Genomic DNA, 16490 nt, shown 5'->3' on the forward strand with positions numbered 1-16490 from the left:
CAATCAGTTATAAGTTATAAAACAGTTATAATATATTTCCTCTCCTTTTATATGATTTATTTATTAAAATTTTCATTTGAAATATATTTTTTTAATGTATAACCGTTTTTTAATATGTAATTAACTTCTACATGTAATGTAACAACTTAAAAAAATAATATAATAGTCTTTTAGCTCATTTCTATCTTTTCATCTTATAAATAATTTAACTATAACATTCTTTTTTAAATTATCATATATATTTTATATATATTTCTTTGGCCAAAATTCCAGTTTAATGAGATATCCATATGTGGCAAAAGAAAAGTATGGGTTACAAATATCACCATTGTGGTTCACTGATCATGTCATGTGATTCATGTTCCTTAAAAATGTTATTCTTATATGTGTCTTTTATTTAAGACTATAAATATATATATATATATATATATATATGGAGTTACTCAAGTGAGAACAATTTTCATATAAAAACGGTGAGAACAATAAATCTAGGCTTTAATACCATTCATTGATAGTCAGTAGCTCCCTATATATATATAAGGAGAGATTCGTTTACACCCAATTTAAGTTACACTAATTACGCTCAGTCATTCATTTTTTCTAAATTCAATAGACCAAATGTGTGAGAGAAATAAATGATGAGAGAGAAAAAGAGAAATCTTAAATAACTTTTAAGTTTTACGCTCATCTGGTATGTGATGCGAGAGTTTAGGCAATTTGAGATGCAACTGATAAAAATGAGAGACAAGTTAAGAAGAATGAATGAAATTGAATTATGCTAATAGATATGACATTAATGTTGACGTATCGTTACACAATTATTATCAAAATTAAAATTTTTAACTGGAATATAATCATATCATTTAAGTCCTTAATCAATTAAATTATTATTAGTATTATATAAGACGACAAATGACAAACATCAGATTAAATTATGGAATGAAAGAGCACACATGTTACCGATACATTTGCATAGTTAAAAAAATGGAGGTGAACATATTTACACATTTAAGTGAGAAAAATAAACAAAATGACTCCAATCATTTTTTATTTGTTCCAAATCTTAACGGGTGTATTAACCAATGTTATTAAACTTGAACCAGTCAATGACTCGGTCAGGGTACTAAGTCAATGAGTCACTGGTTTTACAAGTGGGTCAATGCTTGGACCGGTTAACTAAGTTTGCATTAAAAATTCATAAACGTAACAATATTTAATAATCGAATACTTAAAATTTAAAAACATTATCATGCATAATTAAACAACAAAAAAAGAATATTTTACTAGCATAAAATGACACAAGTAAGTTAATAACATCACAAACAATATATGAATTATGTTTTAACTACGACAAAAGCATACAATAAGTTTAAAATTTAATTAAATAGCGAAGATTTTGTTATAATGTAAATTAACAAATGACAAACATAATTACAGATAAGTTAAAAGTACTTGTTTTTCACTAAAAAATGACATCAACTTGGTTGTTTTTTAAAAACATTTGATTGAGTCGGTCGGTAAACCAGTCCAATCACCGGAGACACTAGTTTTAGACTTAAACTGACCGAGTCAATCCGATATGATACAAAACCAGTTAGATGAGAGGCTCGAACCGGTTGGATGTCGGATTCACGATTGAACCAGCCAGACCAGCCGATTCGAGCCGAGTTTTATAACACTGGTATTAATCATCACTTACAAATTTCTTAGAATCAAATTGAGTTATTGTAAATTTATTCACATTTAAATTGCAATGAATGAAATTGAATTTTGATAATAAATATTACCTTAATAATCATGTATCAATTTAGGGATGACAAAAAAATTCAATCCGTGAGTAAGCGTTGAAGTACCTGCAAAAATAGCTTATTGGTGGGAACGAATTTTATGATACCCGCCCTGTCAGTACCCACAAATTTAATATTAAATTTTTATATATATATATTATTATTATTATTATTTTAAGATTATATATCATATATTTTATTATTATTTCATAATAAATAACACTTATTTAACTCTAATCACAAATTTATCAAATATATATTATATTATTCATATAATAATTATTTTTTACATATTAATTATTACAAATTATACAAATATATAAATAAAATATAAAAAACTCGTTGGGTACCCGTAAATACTCGCTACCCACATGGGTACCTGCAAATATTGCAGGTTTGGGAATCAGAAAGCACTACCCACGTCCGCCCGTGCATGTTGTCATCCCTACGTACCACTACACAATTATTAACAAAATTATTTCAAATTTTAACTGAAAGATAATCATATCATTTAAGTATATAATGAATCAAATTATTATAATTATTACTATAAGAAAACAAACAGAAATCATAAGATTAAATTATGGAATAAAACAAAATGAATGAATAAGAAAGGGAAGGAACATATGTAAAGTCACCTTCATATTGTTCAACTCAAAATGATCCCAATTATTATTTTTATTTGTTACAAATTTTAAATGATGCATTAATCCCCACTTGCAAAAAAAAATTGAATCAAATTGAGTTATTGTTCATTTATTCACATTTAAATTGCAATGAATGAAATCAAATTTTTCTCATAAATATTACCTTAATGCTCACCTATCGTTACACACTTATTATCAAAATTATTTCAAATATTAACTGAAATATAATCTTTTTAACTAAAAGATTACAATATCATTTAAGTCTATAATCAATCAAATTATTATCATTATTATTATAAGATGTCAAACGAAAACAATAAGATTAAATTATGGAATGAAACATAATGAATGAATAAGAAAGGGAAGGGACAAATGTAAAGTCACATTCCTATTGTTCAACACAAAATGATCTCGATTATTTTTTTATTTGTTCCAAATCATCAATGATGCATTAATACTCACTTGCAAATTTCTTTGAATCAAATTGAGTTATTGTCCATTTATTCATATTTAAATTGCAATGAATGAAATCAAATTGTGCTCATAAATATTAACTTAATACTCACGTATCATTACACAATTATTATCAAAATTATTTGAAATATTAACTTAAATATAATCATAGCATTTAAGTTCATAATCAATCAAGTTATTATCAATATTACTATAAGACGACAAATGACAACCATAAGATTAAATTATTGAATGAATGAATAAGAAAGGGAATAAACAAATGGAAAGCCACATTCCTATTGGTGAATGAGGTCAAATTTGATGAATCATAACATGAGTTTTCATTATATGTATCTATTTGTATGATGAAGAATGAATGATTATAGATTACCTTCTATAGTTTCTATAAATAAAAAATGAATTTCAACATGATTCACATAGTTAATTCATGTTGTATAACAGAATAGGTGAATCACAAGGTAAAATGAAAATAAAAAACATAGAATCAATATTGTGTTACTTCTTGCTCAAGATTAGGTAGCAAAGTTTATAAACAACAATTTCTTTACAAAAGTAAAGGGAAATGATCAAAATACTAGAGAGTCACAAATTAATTACTTTCTTTCTTCCTCCCTACCATCTTGTCACTCTTCATGTCATTTTCAACATTATAATTATTTTGAATAGAAAATTCTATAAACAAATTAAGAGATGTAAAGAGATATAGAAAACTAACCTACAATGATATTTCAGGGGTGAACAAACAACAAGAGACACCAGATCAAATAGAACTATCATTGATGCCCTTGTCATTAGAGACATATCACTCCTCTAGTTATCCAACAATAACAACAAAACTACAAAATAAACAAAAAAGATTTTAATGCAATATCTTCAATAAAAAAATCAATGAATTGATCTACATGCGTAAAACCATTTTAAAATAAGAAATTTTGAAATGAATGAATAATATAAACCAAGAAGAGAGAAAGAATAGTTGAAGAAAAGAAGAGTAATAAAATGAAGGAGTGAGAAAGACGAGGTTCTCTGCTTAGTAATAAAATGGTGAGGTGCATTGGAAATGATATGATGTGGCGAGGTGCATTGGAAATGATGGAGTTCTTTAAGCGAAAAACATTATTGTGAGTGTGACATGTGACACTTGTTAAAAAGTAACTATAAATGACTACGGGTTAAGGTTAAGATATTCCAAAGATACATTGACTAATGCAAATGATATTATTGAGTTGATTATCAGAATTTTACTCCTCAAGCAACTCTCACACTCCCTTCAACCTCAGCCACTATACCAAAACCATTCCCCACTATTCTCCAATTTTTTCGTTTCTAAATTAAACATAATTGCTCCGTCGCTAAATATATCTTTATTTTTCATGCTCGCTTCTGACCCTAGCTCCGTGCTTCGACCCAAAGCTTCAGTACCCGATCCAAACCCGACCCGCTCACTCTTCACTGCCCGTTTCTGCTTCGGTCCACGATCTTGGTCCAGAACTAGCTTCGCAATGGGGCCCAAATTGTCCGTTAATTCGGTCGAAATGGAATTGCTTCGCCGAATTGGCCGCGGTTGCTTCAGGAACCCCCGCCTTAAGGTGGAGGCTGATAGCGGTGGCGAGGACTTTTTCGATGCTGCCGCCGCCATGGCGAAGCCCGTTCCTTCTCACCTTGTTATTATGGTTAATGATACAATTGAGAGGTAACTTTTCTAGACACACATTCGATGTTTAAATGTGTTAGCATCATTATTTTTTAATTTTTTATTAGTAGAATTAAAGTGATCTAATTTAAGTAAGGTTTATGGTTACACGTGGAAAGATTAGGTGCATTCTTAAAATGATTTTGTATGTTAGTTTAGGTGTCTATAGAGGTATCAAAAACATTTTAAGAGTATCATTGGGTATCCGGAAAGTATGTGATATATAAGTTATTGAATTTGTTAAAGAATAATTTGGACACGATACTATCCATGAAGTATCGAAGAGTATAGTATTGGAAACGGACATGGATACGTGAATGATGTTGAAGTATTTGTGCTTCATAGACACCAACTCTGTTACTAAACATACTATTAGTAGTTGTTGTTGAGAGGCTAGACTAAATGTACTAGTTTATTGTCAATAGATCATTTTTAAGACTCCAATTTTGTTTCTATTTTAATAGTTTGATTTATTAGTTAACTTGGGTGAGATACTGAGATGTCCTTTTTACTACAGTGCTTCGGATTGGAGATATGCAGTAGAGCAGTTTGTGAAGAAGCTTCTAGATAAAGTTGTTGTACACCATAAGCGTTCCTACTATCTGGAAAATTAAGTGCTCCTTTTTCTTGTGCAAGTATGCATTTGAAGATAGTTGATAATTTACAGGGTTTGAAAAACATTTTATTACAGATTGTTAATTTTCTTGTTAGAGTCTTGATCTTTATATAAGTGTTGGGGTCATGAATGAATAGTTTTTGGAGGTTTTTGTTGGGTTTGTTATTTGGATGAATTGTCTTTGTTTTACCCTGTCATGCAGAACATCTCGTGCATATAAACTCGACTGGTTTATCACAGAAATGTCAATTTGTTTTTCCTTTTGAGTTATCAAATATCAAGTCTTCTGATAAGGACTAATTATAATAATTTGTGATTAACGTAACTGGAAAGAAAGACTAAGGTTTTTCAAAATAAAATCTGCTGTGTGCAGAACTTTTTTCATAGCCTCTTCTGGGCAGACAAGGGAAATTAAATACTAGGAAATTTGGGATAGAGACTATAAAGTCCTGGGCTTACTAGTCAAGGCCCAATTCAGTTATTACATCATAAAATAAAAGAGATACTAATTAGAATTATAGTCCACTAGCCATTTGGGTCTTTGCTTGATTCTGTTGGGCCTTGGTGGGTTCCTATCATTGCCATCCTCTACAAGACCAACCTTGTCCTCAAGGTTGTAGTGATTAATAGTGGATGGGCCTCCGTGTGATGTTGTTGGTTGGATGGTCTGTGGATCCAAAAGTGGAGCTTGATCCAATGGTGCATGTGCCTTCCGTGTGGGCATTAATTGAGGTGTAGGAAGTGAGGGCCAACTGTCCTGCCACACAGTTTGAATTGATGGTGAGATGAGGTTTGGAGCCAAAATTCCAGTCGTATCCGACGGTCCAGAGGATGGTCTTGTTTCCTTGGGCAATGTAGAATTCTTGGAAGAGGAATCCATTAAAGGCCACGGTTCCCCATGATAGCCGTTTGAATTGAGTGGAGGGGGGTTTACCATAGATTTTAAAGCAGGCTTTTCAGAATTCCTCGAGGGCCGTGAAGCATGAGACAAAGCCTTTAATTATAGCAGAGTTGGTGGGATCCCACGGTTGAGGGGCATTAGTGAGATCCAATCGTGGAGATGCAACGTAGGGGCTTTTAGTTGGAAGGAAAGATTTAGAACTTTCATTTGTACTTTGCTCCAACTTTTTTGTATTCCCTTCTCTCTCTCTGAAATCCTTCTTCTTCCCATGACAATCCCTCCCATTATTTGTGTTATGTGTGCCTCGTGCGAACGAAGGTGATTGATGGTGAGGCTTGTCATTGACAATCTCGTGAGGGATATCCAGAGGAAAGTGTGCACCGGTTTGAGGAGGGTCACCCATAAATTTCCTTAAGAGGGAAACGTGGAATACTGGATGTATGCGGCTGCCGTCCGGAAAGTCGAGTCGATAAGCCACTGGACCGACGCAGTCAACCACTTTGTAAGGACCATAGAACCGTCAACTCAGTTTGTGGTGGTCACACCGAGACACGGAGTGTTGCCGATATGGATGGAGGTGGAGGAGGACCCAATCACCTACTGCGAAGGTAATATTTGTTCTGCCACTATCGGCGTGATTTTTCATCCGTTGTTGAGCATGTTTAAGATTCTGTTTAAGTGCGATGATTAGTTGTGCTCTGTTATGCAGGACCTCATGGACATGTGGATCCATTGCTGTAAAGCGGACATAATCACGGATGGATGGTGGTGTACGACCATACAAGGCCTCAAATGGTGACATATCAATTTATGAGTGATGAGATATGTTATACCAGTATTCCGCCATGGGAAGAAAACCGAACCATTTTTTTGGTTGGGAGCCCGTGAAACAGCGGGGATAGGTCTGTAAGGTGCGATTTACCACCTCTGTTTGGCCGTCGGACTGAGGGTGATATGTTGTGCTGTAACAGATAGAGGTTCCCAAAAGTTTAAAGAGTTCCTTCCAAAAAGCACTGAGAAACAAGGTGTCTCGGTCCGACATGATGGATTTAGGCACCTCGTGCAGTCTATAAATGTCATTAAGGAACCGATTGGCTAAAGTCTCTGCGGTGAACTTGGTTGGTAACGCCACATAATGAGCATATTTAGTTAATCGATCCACGATTACCCATATAATTGTATGACCGTGAGAGTTTGGTAAGTGAGTAATGAAATCCATAGAAATGTCTTCCCAAACTTTATCTGGTATTTTCAAAGGTTGAAGTAACCCTTGGTATTTCTTTGGCAGGTACTTGTTGTATTGACAAATAACACACTCACGGATATACAGCTTAACCCCTTTTGCGATGCCCGACCAGTAAAAAGATGCACTGAGGTGAGCGAAAGTCAGCCTCCAACCTGAATGACCCGCCGAAGGGGTGGAGTGATATTCCTTGATCAATCTTGCCCGTAAACTGTCTACAACAGGTATAAAAATTCGATTATTATAAAACAATAATCCTTGTGTGAACTTGAACTTGGTATTCCACTGTGCATCTGATTCATGACTTGTAATGAAAGATTGTCCCTCTGTTGTTGTGTAGTAAGAGCGGAGGTGAGCAAGGATCTCCAGACAAAGGGAAGAAATAGTCATGCATATTGGCGCATCGACTGTGTCACATCTAGACAGAGCATCAACCATGCGGTTTGAGGTACCGGTCCTGTACTTAATGTCAAATTGAAACCCAATAAGTTTTGATGCCCATTTCTGTTGTTCTGGGGTGTGAAACCCTTGGGTCATTAAGTAATTTAAACTTTGTTGACTTGTGAGAATATTAAACTTGCGCCCAACGAGGTACTGACGCCATTTTTTTACAGCTTCGGTGACTGCAAACATCTCCCTTACATAAGTTGAGGCGTGCTGCATCTGGGTAGACATTTTCTTGCTGAAGTAAGCAAGGGGGTGGCCACATTGGGACAAGACTGCACCTATGGCGATTGCAGAGGCATCTGTTTCAACATCGAAGACAAGGGTGAAATCCGACAACCGCAAAACTGGAGTTGTAGTCATAGATGTTTTTAAATTTGTAAATGCTGCTTCGGCAGTAGTAGATCATGTAAACTTTTGTTGTTTGAGTAAATCGGTGAGAGGAGCGGCGAGTGTGGCGTAGTTTTTAACAAACTTGCGATAGAAACCGGTGAGACCAAGAAATCCTCTGAGTGCCGTGAGAGAATGAGGTTGTGACCAATTTACCATAGCCTTGATCTTGTCTGGATCTGGTTGAACACCCAAAGCAGAAATAATGTGCCCTAAATAACTCACTGAAGATACACCAAAAATGCATTTTGACAACTTGACATAAAACTGATTAGAAATCAATAAGTCTAAAACAAGTTGTAGGTGTAATAGGTGATCAACCAAACATGAACTGTATATTAAAATATCATCAAAAAATACTAGCACAAACCGGCATAGATAAGGCCGCAACAGGTCATTCATGGCGGCCTGAAATGTTGACGGTGCATTAGTTAGCCCAAACGGCATAACCAGAAATTCATAATGGCCATCAAATGTACGAAAAGCAGTTTTATGAGTGTCTTCTGTTTGAACCCAAATTTGATGATAACCTGATCGAAGATCTATTTTGGAAAAAATTGTCGCGCCTCCCAGTTCGTCCAATAACTCATCTATTGTGGGTATTGGAAAGCGATCACGGATAGTGATTGCATTCAAGGCACGATAATCCACACAAAAGCGCCAACTTCCATCTTTCTTTTTGACCAATAGAACCGGGGATGAGAAGGGGCTGGTGCTTGGTGTGACAATCCCTTCATCCAACATTTCGCTCAGCATTTTAGTCATGATATCTTTTTGGGAGTGGGGTAACGTACGGTTTCATGGAAATTGGGGTGGAATTAGATAGGAGTGGGATATTGTGGTTATGTAATCTTTTTGGGGGTAGGCCATGGGGAAGTTGGAAGATTTGTTTGTATTTGGTGAGGAGGTCTTGGATTTCGGGTTGGGTAGTTGGTAGGTTAGGGGTATTGTGTGTATTGGATTTTTCTATGGTTTGAATTTGGATTGTATGGACGGATGCTACTGCGTCCATATGGACAAGTCTAGTGAGTTGGTGAAAAGTAGCTTGCTAGCAGGTGGTTGTAGTGTCCCCTTTTAGTGTGATAGTGTTTTCTCCCACTGTAAATGTCATTGATGGAATTGCAAAATCAGAAATCACTGGTCCAAGAGTGCGAAGCCACTCGATGCCCAAAATTACGTCTGCACCCTTTATTGGTAACAAGTAAAAAAGAATATGAAACAATTGATTCTGAAGTGTTATTGGTGTGTTTGAACATAGGCCAGTACAATAGATGTGAGCACCATTTCCGACCATCACAGGAAATTGTGGAGTGGGAGAGATGTGAAGTTGGAGGTAGTGAGCCAATCGCGGCTGAAGCACATTGTGTGAGCTGCCGGTATCGACTAAAATAGTGACTGCATTCCGGCAATAGAGCGAGTAAACCGAAGAGTTTTGGGAGAGAGTTGTCCTTCCAAGGTTTGTTCCGACAATTGAAAGTGAATTAATTCCTCAGTAGGGTCTTCCTGGTCCCACGAGACAGGTTCTAAGGAAATTAGTACATCTTGTGGAATTGTGGTGCCATTGTCCACCAATAATATTAAAAATTGTTTGCCTTGACATTTATGACCTGCAAAGAATTTCTCATCACAATTAAAACATAGACCCTGGGCTCGCCGTTCCTGCATTTGCGTTGCGTTGTAGTGAGACGTTTGATGGGCATGGTTGATGGAGGCCCATTAGAGGGGGCAACAACCTGTGGGGCAGGGTTTCCACGGTGAATCCAAGTCTGGTTTGGGGCTGCCACACGATTGAAACGTTGGTATGCTGGTGGTTTGGAGTCCTTTATCTTTGCTTCCACCAGTTTGGCTAGCCCCAAGGCCTCTGCTATGTTCGTAGGCCGCAATATTGCTAGTTCCCAACTGATCTCGGGAAGTAAGCCTGAGATGAAACAGTTCAGAATAATTTCTGGTGATAAGCCCCAAACTCTATTGCAGATTTTCTCAAACTGGTGTTGAAACTCTGCTACCGTGCCCGTGTGACGGAATTTAAATAACTCTGCTTGGTGATTTTGATAAGATGATGAACCGAAATGAATTTCTAGGGCCCGTGTAAAACTCTCCCAATCCAATATGCTCCCATTAAAAAATGCCCATTTAAACCAACTTAAGGCTTCCCCTTTCATATAAAATGAAACCATGTGTAAACGTTGATCCGGGGAAACTTGATTATGTTGAAAAAATTGTTCTGCTTGAAATAGCCAGTCCAAGGGTTCAGATCCATCAAAAGGTATTAACTGTAATTTTGGTGGTCTAGGTGGTGAGGGAATAGTGGGTTGGAGAAACATAGTAGGACGGCTGTATGGGTGATGTGGGTTAAAAAAAGGTGGAACTGGGGTCTGGATAAATGGTGGTATATGTGGTGGCGTGTTGGAGGGTGATATGAATGGTGGTTGAAGGTTCTGTGTAGGTGGGGTAGGGGTGGATATAAGGTTGGGGTTTGTAATGTTGGATGACGAAGGTTTTGGTGGGGGAGGTTTTAAGAGAGTCATACCTGCCAACTTATCGGTGATGGATCGTAGAGCTTCAGTGATGGTTTCATGCCTTGCATCTTGTTGGTCTTTGTTCTCTTACAGTTTTTTTGCAAAAATCTGCCAAAGGTTTTCATCCAACTCTTTTATGGCAGCTTTGGGAGGCATAACACAAGAATGAAAGCATCAAATGATAATGACTAATTATAATAATTTGTGATTAACGTAACTGGAAAGAAAGACTAAGGTTTTTCAAAATAAAATCTGCAGTGCAGAACTTTTTTCATAACCTCTTTTGGGCAGACAAGGAGAATTAAATACTAGAAAATTAGGGATAAAGACTATAAGGTCCTGGGCTTACTAGTCAAGGCCCAATTCAGTCATTACATCATAAAATAAAAAAATAAAAGAGATACTAATTAGAATTATAGTCCACTAGCCATTTGGGTCTTTGCTTGATTCTGTTAGGCATCGGTGGGTTCCTATCATCATCCTGCTTTAATATTCTTCTAATTCTTGCCCTGATATTGCCACGTGCACCGATCTTTCATTGTCTATGGCATATACAAAGCACACCACTTATTGCATCTTGCTTGATATTTTGTGGACAGGCAGTGAATGCAATTCTTCAAAATTGACGTTTGATGGTGTTGATACAATGGGTGAGAGGCTAGCTGAAGAGGTATTTTGGTAATAATAATATGATCTTTTTTCTTTTGCACACATCATATGCTCTCATATTTTCTTGAACTTTCATCTCTATGATTTTATAGTTCGCTCGGACAAAGACACGAGTTAAATTGTTATTTGTTATTTTGATGTTCTCTATCGGAATCAATTCTTGCATAGCTCCTTTAACTTTATTCATATTAATATAGCAAGTTTGAGTTATTTTATTTTATTGCCTAATACCAATGTCTCAATTTAACTTACCCACTTGAATTGAATTTGAGTTGGGTCATTAAACCTTGATACAACCACTATGCAATATGTAATTAAAACTGTAATATATCACTCATGATCTGGAAGCATTTTCTGAGGGATTTGTGTCCAAATTCCTAACTTACCATGATTATTGTATTCATTGCATAAATTCTGTTTAGCTTTTTAGCAGTTACATTGTAAAGTTATCTCAGTGGGGCTATATTCACCATAGTTGCACCAAATATACTGTAGCAGTAGATTAATTATAGTAGGAGAAATGTGCAACTTAAGCTGCTAGCTGTAACTCCTTTATCTCTTACCTAGATGTAATGTAGATAGACTAAGCAGTTGATGTTCTTTTCTGTGTTTGACCAAACTGAACTTTTCTAACTATTAGTTGAATGAACCCTGCCCAGAAGGTGGCATTCACTTATTGTTTGGTTCAGATTGAGTTCTTTCATTTTTCTTGTTGCTATCCATCAACATATTACATTTTTCTTCCAAAAAACTCCTTATATTGGATTGAGTACCTGTTTCTTTTGATCCTCAGACTTCTTTCAAATTCCGATGTTCTGGTTTCTTATATTTTTTATTTTGCATTCTTCCTTTATGTAGAGGATATGATAAGGGAGCATGTAGATGTTAGCTTTCATAAAAGTAAACAGAGGTTAATTGCTCACAGTACAATTCAGGTAACCTTGATATCCTAAACCTTTCCTGTAAATTATTTGTTATGCGTTCTTTTGATTATGTATTATCGACTGTGTTTTTTCATTCTACCTACATTTGGTACTCCAATATTTAGATTAAAATGCAAAAAAAGAGTGCATAGTACATTATATTATTTGAAGATAATATGTTTTTGTAACATTGATATAAAGAGAGAAAGGAGGAAAGCTAGGATTTGAGGTTTAGGAGAGATCAAGCTAGGAATTAGGAATTAAGCACTTAAGTTTTACTGAAAGGTACTTATTCTTTTTCACATGATTGGATGCTGATTAAGAGAGTGAAACTATATATTCTTTGGGCTCAGTGAACGGCCAGTGAAATTAGGATTTCCATGATGGATTTTCAGTCAAATGTTAATGAAGATTTATGATATATTTGTTGGACAATGAGAAAGAAATACAACATATTGGTGGATGACACATCCTCAACAAAAGAAAAGGAAGAAAAAAGGCAAAGGAAACTCCTCAAAACTGCTTAGTTTAGGAGAGATTCTAGTCCCTTTGTAAATCAAATCTTAAAATACTGATACTCTTGAGAAGAGACCATGTGCTTAAAGCTGGAAATGAACAGCTTTGTCAATTGAGAAATAGATGAGGCACAGTTTCAGACCATTATCTTGGGAAATGATCTCCCACATAAAATGATATATGACGTCAATGTGTTTGGTTCTTTCGTGATACATTTGATTTTTGGTCAAATGTATGGCATTTCGTCTATCAAAGTAAACTATAGTAATATCCTGTTCCAAACCAACGCAGCCTAGCAAACTTCTAAGCCTGATGGCTTCCTTCACTGCTTCTGATGCTGCCATGTATTTGATTTCTATGGCAGATAATGCAATATTAGATTGTAAAGTTGCTTTCCAACTAATTGCACTATCCGAAAGTGTGAAGACGTAACCCTTCAGAGATCTTCTGTCATCAACAATGTCAGCATAATCAAGGTCAACATAACCAATAATACTACCACTAGTATTATGACTCCTGTTGTATACCAAGCCAATATCTGTAGTACCTCGAAGATATCGATGTATCCATTTCACAGCTTGCCAATGCATCCTTCCACGACACCCCATATACCTGCTAATGACATCAATGGCATGTGAAATTTCTAGACGAGTGCTAACCATAACATGCAATAATGCTTTCAACCGCACTAGCACAAGGAACATGTGACATCTGCTCCCCCTCTTCAACATACTGTAGTGACATTGCAGCTGATAGTCTAAAGTACCACAAAAAGAAAGAGAAAGAAGGAAGCTGAAAATGCTTTGATAGAGAATTGGAGAGAGGAAAAAGCTGAGGAAGTGGCTGTCAACTAGTATGGTCATGCGGTGAGGGTCCCCAACCACAAAACCATTGTATTCTTTAGGGCACATCTCAAGTAGCATATATCTTATTTATAGCACTTTTCAAATGTCTTCTCTACCCAATATGAGACTTCTCTTTTTCATTTCAAAAACAAAAAAACCAACAATTGATATTTAGATTTATTCTTATTGTCCATCCTTATCAAATGGACAATGTTCAATTTACAATATTATTACTGAAATATATGTCCATGATAAATACAATACAGCTTATTTGTGGATCTCATCTTAAGGGAGAATAACCAACAATAGTTTTTATTGAATGAAAAATGGATCTAGATCCTAAAAACAACAATGCTTTTGAATAAGCATGAGTAATCGAATGAAATAAAGCATAAAAATATTGGACAATCCATCATTTGAATTGACAAAAGCATATTATCTTCTCTAATACAATCTATATCCCACCATGTTTGGTCCTCATGGGGCAATATGCAATGAACATTGAGTCTTCCTACACATGTTTGAATCATATATAGATTGTTTTCACAACTTCTATGCCTAACTTCATATAAGAGAATGGCCATAGCTTCAGCTTGATGTTCCTTGTTACTTATTATAATCTTTTAATTATGTCTTGCTCTCAGGTGAAAACTTACTGGTTGAATTCTGATGGTGCTGATGTTGTTTACCATATGATAGATAACTTCCTTCTTTAGCCTTTTCTTTTTTGTTTGATCTCAACAAAGTCAATGTTGTGAGCAATGATAGTTGTCTCCCTTCAATGGCTTTGCATCTTAATGAATGAAGATTTGTTGTACATTGTATTTTGGCATGGGAAGTTGATAGCTCCATTGGAGCGCACCTTTATGTACATGAGGACTCATTATTAGTAATTTGTTCATATATTAATGATACTGAGAATGTTAAATTTTTAGGATTTAACTTTAGTGCATTGGTGTAAGGTCCTCATAGATTCTCAAGATGACTTAAGGCTTTGATTTATGAGAACGACACTTTTTGGGAGGGACATCCACACACTCTGAAAGACATTAGCTCCTTACTCAAATGGTGAGGAGATACCTTAGTAGTACAAAAAAATAAGTGTAAATTTTTTGAGAAAGAAATGTATTGTATGAGTTTTATATATTCTCACTACATCATGCAACCTTTAATGTTTTTTCATCATTGACTCTTAAAAAAAAAGTAATAAAAATGAAGGTAGATGATATAGTAACTATGTATAAATCTTTATTAGCAATGATATATATTAAACTCAAGTTTTTTACTCAACTATCTAATTATAAATTCTCATCATGTAATTGAAAATATTTATAACGAAAATTATGACTGACAGTGACATATAATGATGAATATAAAATAATTTACAGTGACATTTTGTAATAAAGTGAAAATTATTCTGCACACTAAGGTGATTCATTTATAAACAACTCCTATATCAGCCTTGAAATGCCAACTTCAAAAGCTGTTACAGTGCTATCACTTTCTTAATAATTGCTTACATCATCTACAAATTACAATAATCATATGATCAAAAACATTTTACTTATTATTCCATAATTTTTAAAATAAAAGTAGAGAAAAAGATATATGCATTGATAGTACAAAAGTTTTTTACATTGTCATTATGTCGTTTATTATTCATTTTCAATCATTATTAACTTTTAAATAAAAGTAATACAAATGAATGATTTATAATACACTGATTGTACATAAATGTTTACATTATTGGTTTATAGATATTACACTAAAAAATATCTCTCCACTTATAATTTCAACAGTATTAAATGATTAATTTTCAATATTATAGAGAGTAAACCATGAGGAATGAGAATAAAAGTAGAATAGAGAACCATGTATTATTTTTCTGAATTTTAATAAAAGTAATTGTATTTCTTAATATTATTAGGAAATCAAGAAACATTAATTATATTTAAATATGGTGTAATAATAGTGACAATATGCTGTTAAAGAAATTTTGATCAAAATACATCATTTTACATTTGTAATTAACATGTTCAATAATTGTCTTAATATGTATATTATTTTAAAGTGAAAATTAAAGTAGGACATAAGCAATATGTCCTTTATTCCATATCTTTTGTTATTGAAGACATCTTTTCTATTGCAATGCAATCACCAAGATGGAAAAAAGGTAAAGCATACATATATTACATATCTTACTTTGAGCCTTTTAAACTACAATTCTTAATCATCCTCCTCATTGCTTCTAGTATATCCCTCTTAGTGCTTTCAATATGATTATGGAAGCAATTCCTCAAACACTTTGGCTACTTTTATGAAACAATTCAAGTTGGTTGTACAAAATGGAGACCTATGGTTCATGAAGTATAGGAAACAATTCAGCAAAGACCTATCAATTCAAGAAGGAGATTTCCTTCTCTACAACTTTGAAAACATTCCAATTGGATGTTCTTATGGTTAAGATGTTTGCTTTGGAAATGCCATAGTACAAAACCTAACCCTCTGATAATTACAGGCTTCCATTGCATGTGAAATCTGATATGTTTTGGGAGATTGGTTTTATGGTAGTAACTTCATTGGTTGTATGAACCTATGTGGAAGGAATTGCTTCCCCTCCTTTTTTCTGTTTCCTAACAAATATGATTTTCAGAACATTTTTGGCTAACTAGAACCTATGAAGCACATGTCTTATATGATTCAGGACACAAATATGATATGAAACAGATACAGCAATAGAACAAATTAAAATTTTAGCAGATGACATGAATATGATATACAAGTTAGTACAGCATCAATATAAAAATACAAATCTTAAATTAA

At 34.5% G+C, this 16490-nt stretch overlaps 1 protein-coding gene across 1 annotated transcript; it reads left to right on the plus strand.

The window, feature by feature from the left end:
* On the plus strand, window positions 4135-14577 carry LOC109327223. Its single transcript, XM_019560303.1, has 5 exons — window positions 4135-4601; window positions 5119-5186; window positions 11314-11384; window positions 12242-12318; window positions 14312-14577. Exons 1-4 carry the CDS (start codon window positions 4282-4284, stop codon window positions 12248-12250), a joined length of 468 nt encoding a protein of 155 aa, XP_019415848.1. The 5' UTR covers window positions 4135-4281; the 3' UTR covers window positions 12251-12318; window positions 14312-14577.

Source organism: Lupinus angustifolius, chromosome LG14 (assembly GCF_001865875.1).
Source record: "Lupinus angustifolius cultivar Tanjil chromosome LG14, LupAngTanjil_v1.0, whole genome shotgun sequence".
In the NCBI taxonomy this organism is placed as follows: domain Eukaryota; kingdom Viridiplantae; phylum Streptophyta; class Magnoliopsida; order Fabales; family Fabaceae; genus Lupinus; species Lupinus angustifolius.

What these genes read in the sequence shown, in the direction of transcription:
- LOC109327223 (XM_019560303.1), top strand. Translation starts at nt 4,282, where the DNA reads ATGCTCGCTTCTGACCCTAGCTCCGTGCTTCGACCCAAAGCTTCAGTA. An exon ending in GTTAATGATACAATTGAGAG is followed by an intron (nt 4,602 to 5,118) that starts GTAACTTTTCTA and finishes TTTTTACTACAG; the next exon opens with TGCTTCGGATTGGAGATATG. An exon ending in AGATAAAGTTGTTGTACACC is followed by an intron (nt 5,187 to 11,313) that starts ATAAGCGTTCCT and finishes TTTTGTGGACAG; the next exon opens with GCAGTGAATGCAATTCTTCA.